Source organism: Cenococcum geophilum, assembly GCF_001692895.1.
Source record: "Cenococcum geophilum 1.58 unplaced genomic scaffold K441scaffold_50, whole genome shotgun sequence".
In the NCBI taxonomy this organism is placed as follows: Eukaryota; Fungi; Ascomycota; class Dothideomycetes; order Gloniales; family Gloniaceae; genus Cenococcum; species Cenococcum geophilum.
In genome coordinates, this window is record NW_027137608.1 from 308,098 (window position 1) to 336,056 (window position 27,959).

Sequence of the window (27,959 nt, forward strand, 5' to 3'; positions counted from 1 at the left end):
GTAATTTAAAAAAATAAATAAAGCCCTAGTTACAAACATCTTTTAGCTATAGCTAGGGTAAGATATAGAAGGGAAAACCCTCTATACTACTATTAAGCTAGAAACGGTACTTCTAATAGGCAAGGTATATTAGTTATAAGCACTATATAATGGCGGCGCTAAAATAAATCTTATATAATACGATTTAGTAAAAAGGTTTAAGCTTATTCTATTGCTATAGTAATAAAAACCTATTATAGGGTTCTTAGATAAGTATTAAATTAAACTATATAGCGCCTATAAGCTTATAGTATTAGTAGCCGATATATATAACCGCATTAAGGTAGTTAGCCCGCAACCTATTAGCAACTTAATTAATTAAGGTATAACATCGGGAAAATATTCGCAGGATGAGATTCAAGTAGACTTTGATTTTCGCGTTTCGCGTAATTGACATACAATTTAACTAACTCAATACGCAATTAACCAACTTGACACGCAATTAACCAAATTAACATATTTAAAAGTTAAGTGACACGTAGTTAACCTACTTAACAACCCTAAAAGCTAACTGCATATTTCTTAACACGCAGTTAACCTACTTGGCAACTTTAAAAGTTAACTATATATTTCTTAACATGCAGTTAACCTATTTAACAACTTTAAAAGCTAACTGCATATTCCTTAACACGCAGTTAACCTACTTAGCAACTTTAAAAGGTAACTATATATTTCTTAACATGCAATTAAGGTAAAGTTGTATACTATATATTTAACTATTATATATTATCTAATATAATCTTATATAATCTTATATAGTCTTATTACTTGGAGGCTCTGCATAAAGCTCTACACGAAGCTCTATACGAAGCTCTGCGTACAGAGGCTCTGCATAAAGCTCTGCGTATAGAGGCTCTGCATGAAGCTCTGCACGAGGCTCTGCACGAAGCTCTGCACGAGGCTCTACACGAAGCTCTGCACGAAGCTCTGCACGAAGCTCTGCACGAAGCTCTGCACGAAGCTCTGCACGAAGCTCTGCACGAAGCTCTGCACGAAGCTCTGCACGAAGCTCTGCACGAAGCTCTGCACGAAGCTCTGCACGAAGCTCTGCACGAAGCTCTGCACGAAGCTCTGCACGAAGCTCTGCACGAAGCTCTGCACGAAGCTCTGCACGAAGCTCTGCACGAAGCTCTACACGAAGCTTTGCATAAGGCTCTACACGAGGCTCTACACGAAGCCCTGCGTTACAGAGGCTCTGCACGAGGCTCTACACGAGGCTCTGCACGAGGCTCTGCACGAGGCTCTACACGAAGCTCTACGTACAGAGGCTCTACACGAAGCTCTGTATCGGGTCCCCACTATATTCCCGATAGCCTCTACACGTGCCTCTGCCCTATGTAGCCACATTATCTTTTACCCTTCCTTCCTTCCTTACATCCTCCCTACCTAGGGAGGCACCAGAACGGCAGCCAGCAGAGGACCGTCGCTAGAACTAGACGACTGTCGCCAGAACCAGACGACCGTTGCTAGAACCAGACGACGACCGTTTGAATGACCAGCTAGCAAACACCACGAATGATTTAATTAATTGATCGATCGAATTGAACCAGAGCTTTGATATTGGCCTGTCACCGAATCAAATCAAGGCCTCCTAGGGAGGCACCCTAGACGACCACCGTTCGAATGTAATCAGGGCCTTCAATCGGGCCGACCCCTCCCCCAAATTGAATCATACACTGACACAGGCAGGCAGGCAGGCAGGCAGGCAGGTAGGTAGGTAGGTAGGTAGGTAGGTAGGTAGGTAGGTAGGTAGGTAGGTAGGTAGGTAGGCAGGCAGGTAGGAGAGGACCGTCGCCAGAACCAGACCACCGTTACCAGAACCAGACGACCGTCGCCAGAGCCAGACGACAACGACTAGCCAGCGAACACTATAAACGATTCGATCGATCGATCGAATCAAGGCAGCACAGACAGGTAGGCACAAATATGGAGATGCTGACGGGTAGGCAGATGTAGACAGGTAGGCAGATACAGATAGGTAAGCAGATGTAGATAGGCAAGCAGATGCAGACAGGTAGGTAGATGCTGACGGGTAGGCAGATATAGACAGGTAGGCAGATGCANACAGGTAGGCGATGCAGACAGGTAGGTAGATAGGCAGGTAGGTAAGTCAATAGGTAGATAGGTAGAAGAGAACCATCGCTATATTATATTAAATTATCTAAAATAATATTTATTTTGCTAGCCTTATAAATAGCCTTAAAGTAGCTTTTGTTTATTTAAAAGAGGTAAATATAATTATGGTTGCCAAATGCGCAGATTACTAGCAGGTTGCGCGCAGGCTGCGTGTCAAAAAAACACGACATAGGCTAGTCGGTCGAGTTGCCAAATGCCCTTAACTGCGCGCCAATTGCGTCAACCACCAACCATTGAGGCTATTGGTAGGGTACTATATTTTGCTGATAAAGTACGGTAAGAAGGATGTGTATAAGTCTATATAATTAGATTATTTATTAACGAAGATCTAAAGCTAGAGAAAAGAAAAGGAGAAAAAGATAAGTAGTGCCGATTAAAGTTTTATATGATCTTTTAGTTACGTAACTATAGCTATTTACTAAGTTCTGCTAAGTTTTGCCAAGTTCTACCGTTTTCTGCTAGTGTTTAATATTACCCCCCCTTCTAAAAAAGCCTGCCCTTAGGCTTTATATATCCATATTATACCTATAAGGCGTTCTTATCTTTATACTCTTCTAGTAGCTTATTATCTTTACTCTACTAGTATTCTAACTATTTATCTAGGTATTTTAGCGGTCTAGGTTTATTAGGGTAACGGCTATAAAACTTCTAAAGCTTATAAGGACTACCTATAAAGTTCTATATTAGGTACTAAGTAGGGTTAGAGTTATATCCTTTCCAACTAACCTAATACTTTAGCGTTCCCCTTATCAGTTTATAGGCTAGTATTTCTTTAATTTTCTATTCGTTATCGCCATTAACTTAAATTAGTAGAGGGTGTTTATTCTTTTATCTAGGTAATAGATTATTTATAGCTTTATATAGCTTATCCGGTAAGAAAATAGGGTAGACCTTAATTAAATATAAGAGTTTTACTTTATATAAGTTGCCTATCTTTTTAAGGACCTTATATAGTCCTACTATCTAATAGTCTAGCTTATATATAACGGAATCCCTTAGAAGGTACATATTAGATAAAACAGTAGGAGGTTTTATCTATATTCTATCTACGTCCCAGAAGACACGATTAGATAGGTAAAGGGTAAAGGGTTTTACTAGCGTCTTAAAAGGATTATATAGGGAGCTAGTTCTCCTCTAGAGAAGAACTAGCAATTAGTCTCTAAATAGAAGAGGTTAGAAAGCATTTGTCCTTTATTATATAAAGCTTATTCTACCTTAACTTATCTTCTACTTACCTATAACTCTTATTCTATACTATTAATTAGATAATTATATATTCCGGTTAAACTGGCCTTTTATAATTCTAATCGCTTATAATCCATTATAGAGGGAACGTACGGCTATTAATTAACAATGATGAGCTGTAAGGTAACAAGCTCCGCACCACTTAGCCACGGTATAAACCCCAAAAGGTAAGCGAGTGACTGGCTTGATGCCAGGCACGGCTGTGCGGAACAATATATATAGGCGAGGTGACGAATCACCTAACATAAGCTATACCTCCTTACCCCCCAAAATAACGCCTCTACCGCAAGAGGCTAATAGAGTCTCCCCAAAGGAGCGCATCTCCTCTACTTATAAAGGAGTAGACTAGGAAGCTACGGCTAGTCTATTTAACCTCGCAAGACCTTTAAAAACGATTACCGCTAGGGAGTTATTAGAGCGGTCGCTATATAAGACCCTATAAAAATAAAGAAGTTAGAGATATAATTAAAATATGTATATTAAAATTACTAAGAATAATTATAAGGACAATTAGGAGAAGTATAGACACCCTAGATATAAAGTGGACTTAAAGAGAAAAATCACTATAAAAGCAATAGAGGTGGTCTAGGGTGGCATTAAAATAATACTACCGCCAGTTTAGGAACGCGTAGTACGACTATAAGCCATTATAAGAGAATATTATAGGAAGTTAGTATTATTAATGGAGATAAAATATGGATCTTATTACTTATAGGCGTATTATAAGAAGAGAATAAAGCAGTTATAAAAGAATAGCTAGAGATATAGAAGCTAAAAGCTAAAATATAGTAAAAACAGTCTACTAAAAGACGAGATAAATAGTGTTATTAATAAAAAGACGTATAAGAGGCGACAGCTTATAAACTAGAAGAAAATTAAAATAAAGATGTTATTATTAGAACCTATTTTAGGTAAATAGAGATAGTAGCTAGTAGACGTATTATATAGGACAACCTCTAGATTAACTTATAATAAACTCTTATAATAAGAAAGGTAAATCCCATCTAATTATTATTATTATTATTATTATTACAGTTCTATTATAAAGGTATTATAAAGAGCTATAGTAGAAGAAGAGCGGAGGAACTAAAGATAAAGTAAGGTTCTATGCTAGTAAAGAACTAGCTATAAGCCGCATTATAGAGAACCTTTTTACTAAAAAAATTCCCTAGTGGTTTTAGCCGGAACTCTATAAAAGCTTAGTAGAGGTAAAGTCTTAGAGGACTAAGACCCTTAAAGGGGAGGTGTTACGGGACTCACACGTTCTCACGTCTCTGCGCGTTTTGACGTTCTTGACCCGTGCTCACGTTCGTCCCAAAACACCTACGCACGTTCCCCTACAACCCCTATTTATACCCATACCTAACCTATTCTATTCTATTCTGCATCTAAATATCTTTATATCAACCACGTATAGTTACGCGTACGTAGCCTTCTTCAATTACTACCTCGTTTAGTACTATTGTATTCTAACTTATGCCCACTTCTATAATAGGAGGCAATTGTAATAGAATCCCCTAGAAGGTATATATTAGATAAGATAATAGGAAGTTTTATCTATATTCTATCTACGTCCTAAAAGATACGGTTAGACAGATAAGGGGTGAAGGGTTTTACTAGTGTCTTAAAAGGATTATATAGGGAGCTAGTTCTCCTCTAGAGAAGAACTAGCAATTAGTCTCCAAATAGAAAAGGTTAAAAAGGATTTGTCCTTTATTATATAAAGCTTATTTTACTTTAACTTATCTTTTACTTACCTATAACTCTTATTCTATACTATTAATTAGATAATTATACGTTCCGGTTAAACTGGCCTCTTATATTATAGCTAGGTTATTTTACTTTTTAGTTCTTTATTATAACCTAAACTATATTACCTATAGTAAGGTTAGGCTAGCGCCTATACTTATTTACCTACTACTTTATTAATTTTTAGGCCTTTTCTAAATTTATATAGGCTACTATCTAGGCTTCTTCTAAGCGCTTAATGTACTACTAGGCTTTCTTATCCCTTGTAACGATAAAGTCCTATAATGGTTAGACTATGCGTAAATACTATAATTAGAAGTACGCGTATAGTTATTATCACGGAACCCTACCGCAGGGGCCTCTATAGGAGAGCCCCGTGCTCTTACGTACACCTTGCGTACAGCTTATGTCAGCTACACGTAGGTATATTACCTCCTTATGCCCTTAACCCTTATGATTGATCGCGCAACGTCTTATAGACTCCTTGAATATATACGCTCCGTAGCTACTACCCACGTTCCATAACATTACATTACGCCTTTTTACCACCGACGCTTAGCCTACAACCAATTCTACGTCTTTATAATACTGCAGGCGCTGCTAAAAGCAGCGTGTCTATAAACTACCTTACTTTGTACTTCTAAGGAACCTATAATAGTAAGACGATATTCCTTACTAGCTACTATATTAAACCTAAAGAATAATTTAAGCCTTATTCCATAGAGCTCTTATAAGCTTTATATCTATATAATATTATTTATCCTTAGGATATTTAGATAAAAGTAGTACTATTTTAAAGCGCTTTATAAGCTCTATAAATCTATACTAATAGAAATTTTATTTATTTAATATTAGGGGGTGCATCGCAAGTATAAGCATATTAAGGGGATTTTGCTAAGACTATCTGAAGACTATCCGGATAGTCTCCGGATACTATTAGCTAATAGGTCTATTATCTAAGAGGCCTATCTAGCCTATCCTCGCCAAGTCTGGTGTATACACTGGTGCTCTCTATAAAGCTTTAACACGTTAATATACACCACTACTAGCTACGCCAAGAAGTACATAATAGTTAAATTAGAATTAATTGGACACCTATCGCTGCTATAGTTACAGACGGCTTAATAAAGGCCCTACCGCGTTAGAAATACGAGGCGTTCGTTTAATAATTAAATCTCGTTAATATTAAGGATATAATTTAATTTAATTTAGATAATATTTAAATAAGGTAACTCTATAGAGGATTTCTTTAACTTAACACCAAATTAATATTATAACTTTTTCTATTTTCTATTTAGCTGCTTAGTTAAGACTAAGTAGCTAGGGGGGTATATTAAGTGTTAAGGTCACTATTAAGTACCACCTTATAACTTATACCTTATTTCTTGCTATTATATATCTTACTATCTATTTTCTATTACCTATTTATTACCTATTATTAACTAAGTGGCAATACCAACCTTATGGCGATTAAGTAATAGTTCTAAATTGTTATTAGTGTCGTTATTAGTATCGTCGTTAGTCCTTTACCCCTACCTTGTATATATAGAGAGCTTCTAGAGCCAGCTTTAATTAATAGAGTTCTTATAAGTAACTTGTCCGTCTAATAAAAAGAAAGGCTTAAATAGTAAGATTAATAATATGGCTATTATAACGGATTCGTTTATATAAAGATTTCTATATAATAGTTTCCTCCTCTTTTATATACTTTTTAATCGTATAATAAAGAGTATTATTTATTCCTGTATTATTTAAGATAACTATACTAAGCTTTTATATAATCTCGTAGTCCTTTAGTATAGAAAGTAGAGTTAGGAACCAATTCTCTCTACTATAAGATTATACCGTATAAAGAGTAAGGAGAGCTCTAGAGAGTCCTTTTAAGTTTTACTTAATAAAGTGGGCGCAGACTTTAAGGAGAAGATGCTAATTAGGAGAGGTCTAAATATTAACTAAAAGATTAAATACTTAATATTGTTAACTGAAGCTTCTTTCGTATAATGTCTTTTATTAATTTCTATAATTTTTTAATCCTCTTTTTTATTTATATATAAGCTGCTATAATAAAACCCTTTACCTTGAGATTAAGGACCTAGCAAAATGTATAGAACTCTAGCCACTTAATAAGTTAAAGCGGAAGATTTTATACGGTGATAAGGGAAATAAGGGTAGGCGTAATAGCCTTCTTATTAAGAGCGTTTTTAAGTATAAGAGAATTAACCTCTGTATAATTATATATTGTATAAAGCTGCGTATATAGATCTTAAAGCTTTTCTTTAGTACCTTAATAAACAACACCCGGAGTTTTAGAAATAGTAATCTTATACTTCTTTATAAGATAATTCCGAAAATTTATAACGCACTTTGCGCCGTATAGTTCCTCTATATAGTATTTGCAATATAAAATATATTACTTATCCTAGTATTTTTTAGTTCATCATTATATGGATCTCGTATATAGCACCAGATTTTAGGGTTTTTTTTAATCTTTTAATCTCTCCGTATTAGCAGATAGTGTAGAATTTAATATTTTATCATCAGAAGCCATTTTATTATATGTATAATGAATATTATAAAAGAAATTTAGGGTTGGGGGGAATGCCAAGAATTATTGGCCAATATTGGGTAATTTGGCGATATTGGCTAATACCAAATATTGGCCAATAATATTGACCGTCGGATTATTTAAATCTCCGCTAGGAGTGGTAGAATCTAATAGCGGGAGTGGAAGGGAGTGAGACGCGGTTGGGAAGTGACTATATTCGATTCACTTGATCTACGCTCGTTTTGCGGATGGTTCTAGGCTCAGGGCGGACCAGGGCGGTGCCCATCATTCACCCTGGACGTTCTATGACTGTGCATAAGCTTGCAATACTGAAGCTCTCCGACCAAATCGTGAAATCAACAAAAAAGGAAGCACATCCCTTCAGAACAAGACAGTCCATCTAAGAGATAAGCCATTCAACCTCTCCCATCTGCGTAGCCTCTGCCGCCATAGCAAGCTGCCTCAGCGTAGGACTATGAACAGAGGAAAGGTTCACGGGAAACATGTATTTATAGGCTTCACGATGTTCCGTTGCTGGATGCACCACAAACCCTTCGACTATAGCCTTCCTTTGGAGCTGTCTCCATTCGTAAACAGCCACGGCGCCGGCATGATAGCTGAACTCCGGAGGGAGTGTTTCACTTTCTAGATCCTCCTCTAAAACGATATATACCGCTGATCCAATAGCCATGAAACCGGGGATTTCCTCTGGGAGAAGACAGTTAACAAAGAACAGCTCACTAGTTCCCCTGAGGCGTATGGGGAAGCTCCTGCCGACGAGGTGGCCCTTTTCGTCCTCGTCATCATCGTCAATCTTTAAAAAGCCAAAATGGCCCTCAATACCGCCTGGCTGTGTCCGCGACATATATCCCTCTGGTGGAAACTCCACACGAATACCGTGGAGCTTGGCTTTGACACCAGACTCGGTGACCTGAGCAGTCTTGTGGGATGGTTCAAGGCGCTGACTGACAAAAGTTGAAGGCATCCATCGGTATCCCGGTTTCTCCAGTCGGGGTCGGCTACCGAACAGAATGCTAGATCCTATGGTACCGATGTGAAGGAACATGCGGCGCACCCGCTCCTCGTCGGGCAGATCATACAGAGGCTCGAGGTCAATTCCAAGGAGCGTTGAGAGGCAAAGGCCTTCATCAGAGACGATGCTAGTCTGCCGGTATGGTAGAAGCTCACCCAGAGCGTTCCATTTCCTTGCAGCACTCTGGGACTCGTTATGTGGCAGTTGGAGCGTCTGAATGAAAGCCGCGACGGCATTGGAGGCGCGGACAAAGATGGTGTCTAGCTCAAGGCCCTGCTTCTCTATTGAGCTAGGGTTGTTGACAAGGACATCTTCGTCATCTAACACAGGCTGGAGATGCATTTCAAGCACCGCTTTTATGAGATGTATGCCAGAGTCCTCCCTACGCCCCACCATCTGCCGAAGCTTGAATAGGGGTGAAAATCGATTCTCCAAATCCCGCCAATGAGCGATCAGGCTCTTAAATCGATCGGATCGGTATCGGAGGCGCAAATCCCGTAAGTCGGTGATTCCGTCTTTGAATTGGAAGTACAGTGTCTTGGCAAAGGCCGCTTCTTGGATCGTCCAAAGTCGTTGATTCCATGAACTAGTCTCGATCTGTGTGAGGCATTCGCTGGTCGGACTGTCGAGGGAGATTTGCTGTAGCGATCTGTCGAACACCAAGACTCCGTCCGCATCGCGATAAACTTGCTCCATTTTTTGAATTGCTAGTATTTTCAGGGGCCCTCTATTGTAGGGAACGCAGACTGTATCACACCAAAAAGGAACGAACTGACCGAGTTCACTTTTGTAAAGTTGGTTCGCACCGTCCTGGAACTTTTCGAGCTGGCAAGTAGGCAAACTATTGCCATCTACACTCCCAGTTCCATCAGCCCAAACGTGTGACATCGCAACGTATCTCTTTGCCTCCTTACTCCCTACTTCGTGGCTTCTGATCAACTTGTACCTCGTAGGACCGGCTGTATGTTCGCGGTAGCCAACTATCAGTGGCGTATGCCCCTCTCGAATCCAACCTGCGAATTCCGTCTCGTCCCCAAGATCGAATGAAACCATCTCGCAATTACAGGCTTCATCTCGGTGCTTCGGCTTGTATGTGGGCGTTTTGACCTGATCTGCGGTGCATCCGAAAAAACAACAGTGGGCATGTTTCCCGATCGGTTCTCTCCGAATAGAACTCAAGTAGTACGCCCGCCACAGTGAACCTTCGTCCCGTAATTTTTTTAGCCACACAGGACACCAGCCTGCCAAATCCATGCGTCGAACAAGTGTTAGTGGAATAGTCCACTTGAGATCTTCCAAGTTGTATTCATATTTCCGCTCTGCTGCGCAACTGAGCAGCTCCCCTACAACGCCTATGGATAGTATTAGAGCGTGGCCAGGGCTCTCGAATGGGCTGCCTTCAGAGTGCGGTTCTTCGGTGAAGAAACTCTTTTCCCCTTTCTCGATCGTGTCATAGTCGTCCCAGGCGCACTCATCCTTGGGATGCAACGGATGGACATGCTTCGTGTAGATTGGCGTGGCGTTGTGCTTTGGAACATTGCGCCTACTCTTCCCCCAACTACTTGCCTCCCGTGAGCAGAGTTTGATGTAGAACCAATTGACTCTCTTGAAGATAACAGCCATATCCGTGAAGCGATCGAGACGGATCTCTTCGGCTTCCGGGTGTTCAGGATCAACGTCAATACATTCCCATACGAGGAGCGTATAGAGCAGCTGGGCAGAGAACTCTCGAAGACTCTCGTCGCTAGGGTTGGCGCCGAAGACCGTGCCTTGCATTCCGCCGATTCTTAGGATCTCTTCGATCATACCCCAGTATGCCCACCGTTGGACAAAAGCGGCGGTTTCGTTCCATGTCTTTCCTTGGAAGTTTCCCTCGATAATGTCCTCGATGTTGTAACCCTCGCGATGCGGATAGGACAGCCACGTGTCAAGGCCGCCTGGCTGGTAGATGTTGTCGGGAGAAACGAATGAGGGGACTTTGAGTGGTGGGTGAGTGGGGCTGGCAACCTGAGGCATGAATTCCATGATGGGCGTGGAGCAGCGTGGGTAAGCTCCTCGTTCAATTGAGAATTCGGCCAGCTTTATCATTTGCAAAAGTGAGGCGGACCAGATATCGGAGAGAACGACCAATTATAGCTCATTGTTTCAACACAGCTGAGTTGAAATGTTGCGGGCCTGAGCGGGTGGCTTGAGGGCTTGAGGAATACGGAATCGAGAACTGAACTTGGCCAATCCGACTATGTAATCACCCGAGAAATGGCTTTCTTTTGAAAGAGGCTCGGTCTCGAACGAAGGTCACTTCCCATATCGATATACTAGTGGATGGATGTGTTCACAGCACACCGGAGCAGCCGCTAGTGCACCTTCATCTCGTCGAAGCGGAAGTTGAGGGATCCAAGCGAACCACTGCGTCTGCTTTAAGCCTGATTCTTACTCGTCTTGCGAACACCAACCTTCCAAAGCTCAAGCATGTTAGCCTGTGCTCTGGAGAGACATGGTACAGGCAAGCGTCCACTTGGGATCAGCATCTGGATCTGGGTTTTATGTTGAGATGGTCAGCTACGTTTCCAGGTCGAAAGTCCAGACTGACTGGCTCATGGTGGATCATCATGGCGAGGGGGGAGAAAATGAGTTTCTTAGTTACCACTCAACCAAATCGCGAAACTTAGTTGAGTAGCAGAATTTCAGGCCTGAAGAACCACAATAGGAAGCAGCCAAATTTCGCGAGCCATAACAAACCACCGCCAGCTCCAAGAAGAAAGTAAGCAGACTCCGCCCAATGAGAAAGCACCGCCAACACTTGGACGCACGCCGATTTATCATGTATCAGAAGGTGGCAATAGAGAATAGTCCTCTTCAGGCACACTCGTCTACACTTATGTTTAGTCCGGCCTGCAGCCTAATAAAGGGCTGTTTTAAGCACGAAGAGCCAAAATGGATCACGATACAGCCCGCTATGAGAGATGAATGGAGTGTCTACTCACAGACGCTCGAGGGCCACAGCAGTGTCGTCAACTCAGTAGCCTTCTCACGTGTCTCGACCCGGCTCGCCTCAGCGTCATTCGACGATACAGTCAATATCTGGGACGCGAGCAGTGGCGAGTTTATTTTTATTACTATCTCTATTTTATAAAAGGGGCCGGGGATTAGTATAAATATATAGCTTTCTAATTTGCTACCGTAAAGCTTTAAGTATCCTCTAAATTAAGTAATAAGATAATTACTTATAGAACTATGTTTTAAGGATTAGCCACTTAAGCCTCGTTAGAAATAAATAAATGCCTTAATTATACTAGCAGGGAGGGCGGCCGACCCGCTCTAGCTATACCCTTATAGATGTTTTAAATTATATAGTTTATGGGAGAGTAGAGGTATATATAGCGCAGCCTATAAAATCGCTACTTAATAAAGCCATAAGCACCACCCTTGTTTAATGCTTAGCTTATTTTAATAAGACGGCTGCTAGAAGTAGTATAAAAAGGGGAAGCCGGTTCTATAAGCGACTATAGGCCTAACAGCTATAGACTTACTAGATAATATAAGTAAATTACATTGTAGTAATTATATAAGATATATAGGGTCATTTTACACTAGCCGGTATTAGTAATTGCTTTAATTGGAAGTAAATCTTTAAACTGGAAAAGTAACAGTCTAACGTCTAAGCGGGCTTAGACCGCCTAGGCTACGCGCGCTTAAACTAAATCTTAACATTGCCATTAAAGATAAGCCCCTTTCTTAGAAAAGTTAGCAAAATTCTATATATAGCTTAGTTAGTGCCTAAAAATACCTAGTATGCCTTAATATAAGATAGGGCGCGAAGTTAGACTTACTCTAAAAGTATAAGATAATATATTACATTTTATAGATTTTCAAAGAAAAAATATATATTTGGTCCTTTTTTTAGTATTTAATAAACTATTATAATAGAACCTAGCGTTTCTAAAGGCATGTAATTACTAGTTAAATTTACTTAAAGCTTCTTTAAGACTAAAAAGTAACTATCTAGTAACCGTTTAGTAATAATCTAGTAGAGGTCTAGGTATAGTAAACTATTTTTAAGGGGTATTACCCGGAATTTGGCCGTATATACTAAATTTTTTAAGAAAATCTTAAAAGTGGACATACAGTCAAATGCACGACCAGCTTCACCCCCCCCCCTTTAGCGAGCGCTGCGAAATTTTAAATTCGGTACGCGCATCCAATCTCGCTTGATTGCCACCAACTGTACATAGTAATCGAAGCGAAGCCCTATGCTTGGCTGTAAGAACCTTATTCCTAACAAATCTAAAGCTATCCGCGATCGGTCTTCCTGTGGTGTCATAATCATTATCAAATATTATAAGGTTTCTACCTATCCTCTACCTATAGTATGGCTCCGCGAATAGGCCCATATTAGCACGCTCTAATTAAGGATCTTCTTTGGCTTAGAGCGACTCGAGCAGAGTATATCTCCGCCGCTAGTTATACAATTCGCTCAATTGCCTTAATTAGAAGGAACTTATGAGTCTTTAGCTTAACTCTAGCACCTTTAAACAGTAAAGGTGGCTAGTTCCTACTAAGCAATCCAATAATTATAGTAATACTAATGCGGCTAGAGGAGAAGCCAAATCTCTTTAGTAACGAGTTACAGTGGCTAATCTATAATACGTTTAACGTCGTAGTAAGCCGCTATATGATATTTTAAGAGCTCTATTTGGCTGGCTGGACAAGAAAGTAGGTAAGTTAATTAGATCCTCTAGTATAGAGCTTAGAAAGTAGCTTACACGAAAAAGTGTCGCTAGGTAGCCCTTAAACGTAGCGCTCACGATCACAATATATATTTTGCCATTATATTATAGTATACTGCCAATTAACTGGTATTTATAAATAAGTTAGGTGCGGATTTAAAGACAGGCGTATAGAAGGTAGGCTGGGCTCCTTTTAGTATTGCACTAGTCTTACAGACGCCATATAATCGGGGTAAGAGGAGGCTTAATATACTGCCTACATATACGATTAACGGCGTACTAGCAGCTTCGGTATATAAAGGCTTAACAAATAGCGAAGGCTTTAAGTTCTGGGTGGCAAATACTCTTCTACCACGGTGTAATCGCTTTCTTACTAAGTAATTAGTAGTAGTTATAGATAACGCCAGCTTCCATTATTTGGAAAGGATGCAGTCTCTCTTTAACGCCTTTAGCGTTAAGCTGGTATATTTACCTCTATACTTACCTAATCTAAATCCAATTAAAGAGTTTTTTAGAGAGCTGAAGGCCTTCATTTGGCGGGAGTGGTACTCTTAGCTAGAGTACCCGGAAACCTTTAGCTATAGCTTTAAAGCGTTCCTTCTTTAGAGTATAAATAAGGTTAATAGTAAGAGTGAGAGCGCAAGAGGCCATTTCTGACATAGTAAATACAATTATTAAGGTTTTTAGGGTAAGAGTTATAATTAATCTTTGGCGGCGTTCTTAACCGTATATAATATTTATAAATATACCAAAAGGCTCTATATAGGGTGTCTTTATTACTATAGGGGCGCCAGCAGTAACAAAGACACCTTATATTTTATTAATTACAATAATCTATATCTTAAAGAACCTAGATATGGGGCGTCTCTGCCACTACAGGGGCGCTAGCAGTGGCAGAGATACCCTATATTTTGCTAATTATCTATGTCTTAAAAACTTCCCTTAAGCTACATACGACGCTCATTTACCCACTTCTTTAAGTCCTTCCATAGCCGTCTTACGACACCTGATTTAACACCAGCACTAATAAGCTCCTTAATAGGATCAGCACTATCAGATTTATTACGTAGGAGCTCTAAATCCTACCTCAAATCACGAACAACTTCATGCGCAGCTTCGAAATCAGCCTCCTAGTTAAGATCGCCAGCTACACTCTACCTCTAATACTTAAAGAACTCCTCTAGATCCTTTACGCGGTTAATACCTTATAGCCGGTATATTAGTAATATAGGTAAGGATAATAAGGGCAGTCGGCTTACTGGTATATAAGTAATTTACTAATCTAATATTAAGCCTATAGAGCCAACATAAAAGTAATTAATAATGCCTGGGCTATTAACTATAGAGCTCTCGCTTGAGGCAGATTGGCGTACTCTTCTACTACTTTTTCCTCTTATCGCCGCTCTCTTAGTAAGCCGAGTAGTAAGCTTATAAGGTGGATTCTTAATATTTACAATACCTTGCTAAATACCAGTTACCCACTCCCGTAAGTCCTTATCTATTAATTTAACATCTACCTAGCCAAGTATATAATACCAATTAGCGTTAGGATAGTGCTTTTTATAGCGCTAATACCTAGTAAGCTTAACTCGTAAGCTTATTAAATTTGCAATACTACTAGTAGGTACGTAAGGCGTTATATTAAGCTCTAAGCTCTATAAGGGCGTTAAAAGTTCATTATGGAGTTAATTAATTATCAACGGGTAAGAGCTACCTCTAGAGCGAGAGGCTACTGGCTAATTTCTATCCGGAGTATATATAATTAAGAGGTTAACAGTTAGAGCCTTAATCTCGCCACGTCTATTAGTATATTAAGCCTATATAATAAGTTGCGTATTAATCTTCTGCCACTAATCTATAACTTTAGAATCTATATTAAACCTAACGTCACGAATACCTGTATACTAAATATTAACCTTTACCTTAATTGGCCGGAGCTTAACGCAAATACCTTGCTCTTAATAACGCAGCTCCCTCTTATAAATAGGAAAGACTTAAAGTCACTAAAGATTATAACATTGAAGGCTTGTATTAACGAGAGTTTTAGTAAACGCTGGCTCCTTTAGATATCAAATTAATATATTACAATTGTAAGTAATAAACACGCCGCCGCCAGCTCTTCCTATATTATTAATCTCACTCTCTATACGTAGGCAAGGTGGCGGAGTTATTTCTTCTTTATCCTTAATTATATTTTATAAAGGAGCCTAAGAAGCCTAAGAAGCTTAAAGAGCTTAAGCAGCTACCTAAGAGGCTATAGCTTAATATCGCGGTGTTAACATATTTAACTATAGGTAGGTAGGATCCTATATTGGATACGGCAACTCATACGGCCTTAATTAAGTCGATCAGCCAATCTAACTTTAAGAAGCCTGTTAGCTCTACATATAAGAAGTCTGCTAATTCTATATATAGTTAAGCCAAGCCTCCATATCTTCCTTATCGTCCTTATCTATAGCTTCCAGATCGTTTTCCATTTCCTTAAGCTCCTCCAATATAAAGTCTAACTAAATAGCGTTGTATTTGCGTCTTGGCGGCTGTTGTAGGGCACCCCAGTAAGAAGTCTACAAAGGCAGAGGCGTATACAATAAGGAGGGAGAAAGGAAGCTTCGTCGATTTCGTTAAGGGCGAGGAGACATACCTATTGATTAAGCCGCTACGCGTTTTAAAGGAGGATTTATATCAAAGGCAAATTAACGATTTTATAGCACGATTTTAGATTAATATCGAGACTTTGGCAAGCTAGCCAGGTAAGTTCTAAATAGCTTCAATTTGATTGCCCCTAGCAACTAGCACGACCCTTGCGTGCAGGCACTCGGCTTCACTTCGATTACTATGTACAGTTGGTGGCAATCAAGCGAGATTGGGTGCGCGTACCGAATTCAAAATTTCGCAGCGCTCGCTAAAGGGGGGGGGTGAAGCTGGTCGTGCATTTGACTATACGCTCATCAGGATTTTTTTTTTTTTGGGCGCGTTGTTGCAAGCGAAAATCGGGGTCTGCAAAACCTGCGTAAGTCGCAATTTTGGCAATTTGCGGCGATTTGCAGCAATTTGCTACAAACACATAGGCTACCTATGCACGCGCCTGCCCTATCTATGTGTTTGTAGCAAATTGCTGCAAATCGCCGCAAATTACCAAAATTGCGACTTACAGTGATGTTCACGACCAGCTTCACCCCCCCACTTAAGCGAGCGTTGCGAGATTTCAAATTCGCTACGCGCATCCAACTTCGCTTGATTGCCACTAACTAGCTGTACGTAGTACCTGTAGCGAACGGCTGTGGCCACACGCAAGGACCTTTTTGGTTGCCCTGGAGAAACGCCTTGGTTGGCCAGGGGAATCAAATTGAAGACGTACGCTTCCTCTTCTCCCCCTTCTCCCCCGTAACTACGCCCCCATTGTGGCCGCCAAAACGCGAATACAACGCTGTCTCTGCAGAGAGGTCGATGAAATTTGGCAATATCATGCGGGTGGAAACCTCGTGATATCTGATGAAGATCACGACACTGCGGGATCGCGACGTTCTTGCAGCCAAGCATACGGCTTCGCTACAATTACTATGTACAGCTGGCGGCAATTAAGCGAGATTAGATGCGCGAAGCGAATTTGAAATCTCGCAGCGCTCGCTAAAGGGGGGTGAAGCTGGGGGCTCACAGCTCGGCGTGGTCACAGAAAAGACTCGGCGTGGTCAGAAAGTTTAACATGGTCAGAACTTGCAAACCAGCTTCGTGACCACGGTTAGCTTAAGACCACGCTAAGCCTACGCATATGCAATGCACATGCAATTTAAATAAAATAGGAAATGCAAAGCCGTTTATCCTTAAATTATAAATATCCTAGTTTAGGGTAGTGTATATGCTGCGCATATGCGCTAAACAATGGCCATTTAAGGTAATGGTAGTTAGTTATTAAAACATGGCCCGTATACACGCGTAGCATATCCATAATAATAGTCGCACTACAACTTCTTCTCCATAATATTATAGCGTATGCTATAAGTATGTACAGCATAATATAGGCATAGGTCTTATATATGCTAATAGAAAGAATAAGGCGAATTCCTATTACCAATTTAACCATTATATACGCCGCGTATACGCTTACTATGAGCAATCTAACAATCGCAGACTTTAACAACCTATAGGTAGCCTCCACCGCCAACCCTTCTGCCTTCGGCTATTACTATAGTAAGTATATACAAAGTATATGCTTACACTATACTTATAAAGCCTTATAGGTCCAATTCTAAATCCTAATCCCGGTTAGGTAACTTCTAGTTAGTTATAGGATTGCATATATACGGTATATGCTTATAATAACTATAGCGCGCACTGCAGCAACACTTGCTAGAGGAAGACGTAAGTGTATATAGAGCCGTATATTTAGTGTATATGCTAACTATATATAGCCCTAACCGTTTCGGTTTAAGATAACGCGAGTATATACGGCTCTATATACTGCGTAGGTATATACTAAGTATATACCAAACCCACCTAACGCCACATTCGTGCTCTTCTTAGTTAACACTATAGTATATATTACTTATTTACACCCTATACGTAGCATATGCTAAGCTAAAGTTTAGGTATAATATTGCAGTTAACGGTACGCAGATATGCGGCTATGTCTTTACCGCTTAGCCAAGTATATATTTTATATATGCGTAGCGCCTGCGGCTCTACTAATATAGCTATAGTATCGCCGGCATGTCCGCAATAAGCATAGCGGTGCTTATATATACTACTATATTATTATAGCAGCTCGGCATATGCTTACTATATATAGTAACTAACCCGATTACTAATAATATATTAGTCGGAGAGCTAGTTATAAGCGAGAAGTATATGCTATATATATATAGCGCATATACGAGGCTAATGCATTATAGTTCCCTAAAGCTGTTCGTTCTTTCTAGTAGCTGGTAGGATATAAGATACCTGCATAAGCCCGGGTATATCTATGCCCATACGTCGCATATACGTCGCTAATAGTATCTATAGTTATAGCCCCTTAGGTTCCAGGATCTCAAAGTATGCAGATACCTATATACTCTTTACATATATCCACCCTATACCGCGTATACGCTTAGCCTAAGCTAATTAAATACAGTGCCTAGGACCAGGGGTTTACCACCCAATTTAGCAGGCAATTCTATTATAAGGTAAGAGTACTAGTGTCGCTTCTATATATACGCACTATACCCCAATATATATATCTATCTATCTATATACTTATTCCCCCTAAGTTTAATTTTAAACCTAAAGGTACTTATAGGCCTAAGGGTAGCGTATATAAGGAACAAGCACGGCTATTACTAGGGCTACTACCCAATTCTAAAACTAACGCTTAACTCTATATTTAGAAGACTAGGAAAGTTCAATTTAGCGTATCCCTTACATATACATCACCAAAACCACCACTTAGTTATATTGCTAGCTTATACGCGCATACCCTACGTATATACAAACCCCTAATATCTTCTACTAACCATAGGCCAACACGCGCTTATACTAGGCGTATGCTAATACAAGGAAAACAGCGCGTTGGCCCTACTACTCCCTCCACTAGCTTAAAGCGCAAGGTTAGTATTTTACCTGCATATATTTAGCATATACTAACTATATACGTAGCGCGGCCCGACCCCCCTAGACGACCGCAAGGAGTCCCCCTTGCCGTCCGCACGCCGCTAGAGCGGTAGGTTTGCTTTACATATGTCCTATATATATACTACTAATATTTAGTATAGGGAGCAGAAAAACAGTAGGCCGCCGCCGTAGTAGTAATAAAAGCTCCGGTAAGTTTAGTTTATTTTATTGCGTATATTATGCTTATACTCTATATAAGCCACTCCTACCGCAAGTAGAACCCGCCGCTCGTCCCATATTACTAGTTAAGTCCTAGCATATACTAGGCCTATACACTATATACGTAATATATAATATATATAATCAGAGTTTAGGCAAAGTTTAGTGGATAGATAAGCTAGGTATATACCCAATATAGGGCGCGGGGCTATAGGCCCATATTAATTAATTCTTTATTTATAGTAATGGAACTCTATAATACTTGCTCTGCGTATACCGTGCATATACGCCCTATATGCTAACACTATGCTCCTACGCCCACTTCTTAAGCTCTGCTAGCTCCTTTACTTTATTATATATATCTTTAGCCTATTTTAATTTATTAATTTGTCACTCTATATTTTCTATACGGAGTATATATACCTCCTTCTCTATCTCCTCTATAGATAGGTTAGACCTATACCTTTTACCCGTAGTCCGGGGCGTTTAACTTTAAGATAGTAGGGGTAGCATCTGCGCTACATATGCTGTGGATACGCGCGACGTATCCGATACTAATGCAATATTATTATCTGCTCTACTTATCTGCGATATAGTCTGCCCACTAAATATAGTAGGTAATTCTATATTAGGTATATACTGTAGATTAGGCTTAGGGGTGTTAAATAGGTTCTAAAGATTCTAAGGAAGATTTAGTTTAGGATTTCTAGCTTATTACTTAGCTGCTTTCCGCTGTTTCTAGGCTGCTTAAGCTTAGCATCTACTTTATATTTGCAGCGTATATATATAGTAGTAGATTCTTTAATTAACGTCTGATACGGATCCTATCTAGGCCTATGCAGACTACTCCGTACACAAGGGAAAAGTAATATTAACGGGAAAAAACCCTTGCTATTGGGGGGGAAGGAAAAACCCTATGAGCCACCTCAGTAGAATAAAAAACCCCAAATTGCCATGCCTGCACGTAGCCGCGGCCCTGCGGGCCTACAGCTACGTCCTCCTCCTTAGATGTTTTAAACTCCTTAGGAACCACTACTTCCTTCTCTAGCTTATCCAGAGCTAGGGTTCACTACGTCCCAGCTAGGCCTTGCTAATTAATTGCCATATGCTTGTAGTTATGTCCCGTATCTTAACCACCCCCTATATACTATCTCTCTTATTAACCATTGCCATATACGCCTTGCCTTCCCCCCCCTAAGGCCTATTAAAGGCGTAAGGGGGATTCATCTATTCCAATTACCGTAATACTAACAGCGGGATATTATGTGTGTTGGGTATCTTTTATGCCTAGGCCCCAGCTAGGCCCTTTCTAAGGGTTACTACTCCGTTGAAAGGAGACAAGGAAAACCGTAGGTCGCAATCCAGGCTGCTAGGTATTTAGTACTTGCAAACGGCGAGTGACCGCATACTCCGCGGGCGATCGCCCTAGGGGTTAGGAGGGGCCGTATATTTACTCGTTCGTTTGTTCGCGCTTGTCTGTTCGTTAATATAAGGTCGTCAATGCTTTCTGTTGGGGTTTTTAGGGATATTATCGAAAACTGCTTATCCATGTTGGATCGTATAGGTGCCCTGGATAGAATAGTGTAGTAGTCATCGTATTGTAGAGGGCCAACAGTAGTGGTTTTCAAGATCTTACTATCCGAAAATTTTTCACTACCGCCCTTAACGCCTATAACCACCACCAGGTCCTGTCCGCACGCTGTGCGACGTCTCTGCGTTGGCTCTGGATCTGAACTTCGAAGACTAGGTTCGTAGCCGTCACCACGTACAGGTGTAGAGTCCGATTTCGACGGCCCAGCGTATATATATACTTTGTTTCTATAGCTGTACTACTATTCGCTTTAAGTTACTATAATTTCTCTAAGTATTATCTATTCCTGTCTCTTTATATAGCTCTTATAGGTTAAACATTTCTTATATATGGAGTTTAAGCCTATACTAAAATGTTAGAATATGTAGTGCATATATAGAGCGTATATATTTACCGTAGTACTATAGTAAGTATGCATAAGTTTTGACCGGTAAAGTTATTATCTTAAAAGTGACTACTTTTACTAATTCTAGTATACTTTTGTGCATATGCCCACCACTTATAAGGGACCTTTAACTTTTCCTTTATAAGCCCAGCTAGTATCTATATTTTCTTCTTATTGTTTATCTAAGACGTAAGCTCTGGATGTAGTATGTATATGCTTTGTATACGCTCTATCAGTTTCTACTCTATCTCCGCTTCCTATATCTGCTCTACCACACATGCAACCTTACCAAAAGGTAGCGCCACACTCCAAAACTTACGCATACCCATCTTACCATCAAAAACAATCGATTTTCTAACTTTCAAGACCTAATTCCCACTGCCTAGCGAGCTAGAGGTGGATTTATTTGTCGTTTTACCCCCTTTCCCTAACAGAAAAATTTTCTCTAAGGGTGGCCCTAGCTTATAAGCGAGGCACGGACAGGAACACCAAAACTATTACCACTACTACCAATACCAAAACTACAAAATAGGGGCTAGTTTCTCTACTACCTCTTAGCCTAATCTCCCCAGAAATCTTCTAGTAGGATTAGTAAGGAGAAAAGGGTGCAAGAATAGTAAAAAAACCCCCCTATAAGACACAAAATGCCAAGGCCCGGTAGGCCTAAAAAGAAACCTCCTATAGAAATAAGTGATAATAAGTCTATATCTACATTCACTTTTTCTGCCCCTTCTCCTTCTCCTGGCCTATTTGGGACAGGAGAAAAAAGAGGACATCCTTAGTCTTCTACTGAAAAAGAAAACCAAAAACCTGCAAAAAAGACAACTAAACTAAGGACTTTTACGGCTGGTATACCTAGTATATCTCTCTCTCCCCTTTCTCCAGAACAACACCTATAAAAGGCTCTAGATAGCCTAACCCAGGCCTATAAAGGGCTAGAAGAAGAAGAAGAAGAAGAAGACAAAAAGGAACAAGTTAAACAGCTAGAAGACTATACACGTAGTGTCCTAGTAGGAGAAAACCCCTTTACAAAAGGAAAAAAAAAGACAAACGATGTCCTAAAAGGACTGGTCGAAGAAGTAAGAGCTCTCCGTAAGGAGGTAGCCCCTACTAAAGAAACCTACGCAAAGAGGCTAAAGAAGGACCTCCCTACTTCGTCCTCTCTACCCTCCTCGTCACTACCATTTCCTACTCCTTCCACTTCTACTAGAAGTAAGAAAAAGCAGCTATAAGAAAGAAAGCTAGTCCTAGTTACAGACCAAAAGGACCAACCTCTAGATACCTTCTCCATACGAAACAAAGTTAATTAACTATTTGCATTAAAACTGCAAGTAGAAAAACCTGTTTTAGTATCCATAGCTAGAACTAAAGGAAAATAAAATATTCTCCTTATAACTACGGAAGAGTATAATGCGGATTTCCTAGTTAAATATAAGGAAATCTGGCATAATTGCTTTACCTTTCAAAGAGAACAAAAACTGGAACTATGGGTTCAAATTATAGCCCATGGGGTTCCTACCCTACCTTTCCTAGGAGAAGGAGGCTCTAAGCTTCTAAAAGAAGAAATTGAGACCTTTAATCCTATAAGGATACAAGGATTACCTAGATGGATCTCATCTAGTGTAAAAAGACACGATCTACAGACCAGATTTGGCTCTATAGTTTTTACTATAGAAAACGAAGAAAAAAGACAAGAAATCCTTAAGCAAAAAGAGATATCAATTGCAGGTACAGCTACTAAGGTAGTAAAATACCTCGAAGTCTCTCCTACTACACAGTGTACGAGCTGCCAAAAATTTGGCCATATAGGAGTAGACTTGCTATTAAGCAAGCAAGCTAAGCCGGAAAGCCTTAGCTTGCTGGCTTAAAACTTTTCACACCTAAAGCTGGCTTGCTTGGCTTGATAGGTCAAACAGTCGGCTTACTTGGCTTGCTTAAAGGCTTGTTTAATTTTATATAGAAATTTTAGAGTAATATACAAAATTAAGCCTAAGCCACTGATTTGGCTAAAAAGCTCCTCCGCAGCCCCGATTTGTAGTCATTATAATATAAGATTATATAGAGATAACGTAATAAGGAAGCTCGCGTGGCCGAGGGCGTCTATCGCAAGGCTTGGCATGGTGGTGAGGAAGGCTATAGTAGGAAGGCTTTAGTAGGGAGGAAGATCCTACTAGTAACTCTAACGGTTAGCTACTAGTTATACTAATTATAGCGAACTTACTACCTTATCTACTAGATTTTTTAAAGCCTATTTTTAAATAGCTGCAATTATACTATAAGGCAGTAATAATATTAGGGCGAAGCTTTAAGCGATATAGCTTTAGTAAATTACTAGCTTTACTAAACGCCCGTTTATAGTCGTTGCTTATAGCCGGTATAGTTAATATATTAAGAGCCATCTATATAAGCTTTGGCTGGGTTATTTGTTCCTACCACTAGTAGAGTATAGGGTTATTCACTAGTGGGTAATTGTCTAGTAGTAGCGGCAGAGTCTTTTAAGCTTTATACTTATCCAACGCGTTAATAAAGCTTTAAGCTACGCGGCTAGTATTAGTATAAATATAATCGTCTCTAGCTAACGATGCGTGCGCGTGTCTTAACGGTAGATAAGCTAATAAAGTATTTAAGGAAGGACTCGGTTGCTCTATATATTAAAGCTAGAGCTTCTTAAAGAATGCGTTACCTTTAATTAACTACTCCGGGTAATCTACCTATATATTTTAGCAGAAGAGCTTATACTAAGGATATAGTAGAATAGCTACGTAGTAAACGGGTATGTTATTAAGCTTCTTAAAATACTTCTATAGCTTTAGCTAGCTACGATTAAGGTTAATTATATAGTAATCCTTAATTGCGTCTTAATCTAGGTAGTTATCTAAAGTCGCGTTAACTACACGATCCTTTTTCTCTTTAAAAAGCTTAAGTAGCCAATTAAGTATAGAAATAACCTCCTAAATTGCTCTATATAGGCCCGACCTGCCTCTAGCTTTAAGTATCTTTATAGCGTCTTAAATTAGTAATAGAATCTTAATATAGTTATTAATAACACCCTAGTTATAATTATTTAAGGCGCCAGCTGCTATAACGGGCGGTAGTAGAGGGACCTTTTTTTATCTGGTGCGTAGAGGAGCTGCTTTCTTCTTATATTTATTAATTATATATTATATAATTAAGTTAATTAAACCGCAAAGGACAACAGCTTATAAGAAGGCGTTGTAATAACTATTTTACCTAGTCTTAACTAGCTTTACTATTTCTAGTATTTTAAAATTGGGGCTCGGCAAGGCCTCTTACTTAGCCTTTTAGTAGGATTTAAATAGTTAATAAAGCTATAGTATATTAATAGAATTAAAGATGTTAATAAGGACGCTAAGGGGGCTTTCTTTTTACTATTTTTCGAGGAAACGTTCTTTGTCCTATATAGTAGAAGTTAGTAAGTAAGCAAGAAGATAATATTAACTCACTAACTTATTAGTACGTTCTCTTAATTATTCTTATACGCATCTTTATCTTTTCTAAATATAATTAACTAAGCGATAAGATTAAGCGTATAAGCCGTATACTAAATACACCAATTATCCTTTCTAAAATTAAAGACAGTAGCTAGATAATCTAAGTAGGTATTATTATTTCTAGCGTTATTAGTAATAAAATAGCTAAGGCTTTCTTTAGTAACTTTAAAATAAGCTAGAACGTCGCCAATTACTACGGCGTAGTTAATTCTAGTATAGCGACCGAGTTGCTCTAGTAGAGTAATTAAGTAATTAATAACTCTGCCCTTATAATTAAGATAATAAACGCAAACGCTAGTAAATAAGTGCTTACCGCTGCGTGTAGTCTAGCTATTAAATAAGAAGTAAAGCTTTAAGCAGGCGTTCGCAAGTTTATTATATACGGCTAGTTAGTAGGCTTTATAGTCAACTATTATATAAACGCGAATTAATTAATGGTTCTTTTAAATACAGCTCTTAGCGTTAGGATTTGCGGCAGCTATTATATAGCAGAAAGTAGGTGTTTCAACCTCTTGTAGAGGGTAATTGTTTGCGGTTATTTATTTAATTACTAATTACTTAAAGCGCTTTGCGTTAAAACCGCCAATAAACTTATTTATAAGTCCCTAAGAAATTATATACCTATTGTAAAGAAGTTTTAGAACTGTTGCCTTGCGCTTCTTTGTCTTAAATATAATCTCGCCGTGCTTATTATATCTATAGCCTATTTTATTTTCTATAAGGTGTCTCTTAGAAGTAGATATAGCTATAGTAATATTAAATCGGCCACCTAGTATAGAGTGCTGATAATAATACGCGCACTCCCAATATATTCGCTTACTAACACAATATTAAAGCTGATATTTATACTTATAAATAAAGCTAGGGTTCCTTTCTAAAGCTTTATATAGCCGCTAGTAGGCTTTAAGTTAGTCCTAGTTAATACCGTCGTAATTAGTCTTATTATTAATCTCATCCGTAGAGGAATTGTTATTAGGCGCGACGTCTTTAGATAGTATAATTATTAGTATAGGCTCGGCTATCGCGTTTAGATTTGCTTTAGTAAGGTCCTAAGGCATAGCTAATAAAAGGAATAAAAGAGAATAAGTAAATTAGTAACGTTATTGGGGGGGTATAGTAAGGAAGACTTCCTAGAGTATGAACGCGTTAAGAGCTTAGCAGCAAAATAAGTTAATTAGGCTTAGTGGTTACCTAAATAGTCCTGTTTGCTCTATTTGCATACTTAAAATATTTTAACTATAATACTAAAAGTTTATTACGAACTTTAGGTCTCTACAAAAATTATATATATATATTTCCTATTAAGTGGGCAAGCAAGCAAGCAAGCAGGCCCTCCTCTGGCTTGCTGGCTTGCCTAAATCAGGCCCTTCGGCTTGCTAGCTTGCTTGATTACCAATTAAGCAAGCCAAGCAAGCTGTTAAGCCAGCTTGCTTAATAGCAAGTCTGTATAGGAGATAGGTGCTCTACTAGGGCCTGCAGATACTGTGCGGCTGCATATTTATCTAAAGACCATTCCTGTTCTACCTGTATAATAACAGGCAAGCCTTGCCAGCATACTACCCCTCTTTGTATTAATTGTAAAGAAAAACACTTTGCTAATAGTAAAGACTGCGAGACTCTTAAAGCTGCTAAACTAGTACGTAAAGAAGATTCTATGGAAGAATAAAAACAGATAGGATTCTAGAAAGAGGCAACTCCTACTAGGCTCTTAAAACGATATTAGAGAGCAAAAGGACAGAAATAAATTGCAAAAGGACAGGGACAGGGGTTAGGATTTCTTATAGTTTTTCCTACCATTTTCTCATTCCCTAGTAGTTGTAGTATCCTAGTATTTTACTAGGAAACTATAAACTCCTAATTTAGGGGTTTATAAACTACTAGGACATAGCTACTAGTACATATTAAGCTGCCTAGAAAGGATTTATGTATATAGAACTATAGCGCCATAGCCTAAGGCTGCATGCGCAGTATTGTACGTAGTATAATACAATAGATAAAAAAAAAAAAATCTGCTCTATAATATATCTTGCTTTATAAGTTGGAAAGCGCTTTGCAAAGTTTCATTTAATATGTACTTGGCAGAATATAAGCATATACTAAAGGTATTCATCCCATTTATGGAATGGGTTAATTGTATATAGGTAATCCCTAAAGCCTATATATTATTAGCATATGCTAGGTATATACGCAGCGTATACTTACCACTAGCTTGTTTTTTATACATATTAACTATAGCCGTGCAAAGTCCGGTTCTATGAATATGTGCAAATTGTATAGATAATTGGGCAGCATTACTTAAAACCTTAAATACTAGCTGAAACATCTTTGCGTATGCAGCACGTGTTTCTAAGTTTAGAAATGCGTATACCTACACCTTGATTCCTATTATAGGTATTAGCCTATATAGAGTATATGCTTAGCATAGGGCATATATACGTTTGGAATTCTCGTCCTATCCCATAATTAAGAATAAATTCGTTTTACCTTAAACCATTTTAAATGACAGGTCTATTTCGATATATATTACGTATTAGAATGCCTTAGCTTGCGCGTATATACAGCATACGATAAGGAAATGCTCGTTATTAAAGTTATGAATTACCCAAATCCATTGCTCTGTATTCTCTTTATGTTAGTTAATAGAGAACTCGCGTAGCATACCTGCTACGCTTAAGCTCTGTATATACTTGGCGTGTGTCTAACCTATACTTACCTATATATGCCGTCCCCTCTAGGAATTGTAGTATCCTTTCCTTTCAAATCAAAGTAGTAATTCGATCCTTAATATTAAGACTACTATACACTGTACGTAGTGTCTGCGCCCTATACTTCTTACATAGAGTATAATACTATAGTAATAGGATGAATTGACCTATGCTATAGTAAGTAGTTTTATTCGTATATACTATGCATATACGGGGCATACGTGTAGTAAGGCTTAGGACTTCCACCTGCCTTATTGCTTTAACTACATTATTAGCAAGGTTAATTAGTAACTTTATTGGGTATGGCGGATAATGTGTATAAGAATTCCGTGTAATAAGGCAAATGTAAGGATACCGTGCTATATTAACAGGAATATAGCAATCTAACCGTGCACCGTATGTTCGGCTTACTACCCTACCTTAGCCTTGCAGATGGTTAAACCCTAGTAGGCTTAGCATATGCGTAGCGTATGTATAGTGTATATAT

The 27,959-nt window shown here is 39.0% G+C and overlaps 3 protein-coding genes across 3 annotated transcripts; 2 read left to right on the forward strand and 1 right to left on the reverse strand.

The window, feature by feature from the left end:
- Window positions 1-8,114: 8,114 nt before the first annotated feature.
- K441DRAFT_699377 (uncharacterized protein) lies at window positions 8,115-10,772 on the reverse strand (the record flags this gene model as incomplete). Its single annotated transcript, XM_067653149.1, has 1 exon — window positions 8,115-10,772. The coding sequence occupies one exon, from the start codon at window positions 10,770-10,772 to the stop codon at window positions 8,115-8,117; it is 2,658 nt and encodes an 885-aa protein (XP_067499558.1).
- A 778-nt stretch (window positions 10,773-11,550) lies between these two features.
- Window positions 11,551-11,841, forward strand: K441DRAFT_429706 (uncharacterized protein; the record flags this gene model as incomplete). The annotated part of the gene is made up of 1 exon (XM_067641625.1): window positions 11,551-11,841. A coding segment is annotated over one exon (291 nt), but the record flags the coding sequence as incomplete, so codon positions are not given.
- A 10,847-nt stretch (window positions 11,842-22,688) lies between these two features.
- On the forward strand, window positions 22,689-26,433 carry K441DRAFT_580997 (uncharacterized protein; the record flags this gene model as incomplete). Its single annotated transcript, XM_067644398.1, has 2 exons — window positions 22,689-23,066; window positions 26,206-26,433. Coding segments are annotated over 2 exons (606 nt in total), but the record flags the coding sequence as incomplete, so codon positions are not given.
- Window positions 26,434-27,959: the final 1,526 nt, after the last annotated feature.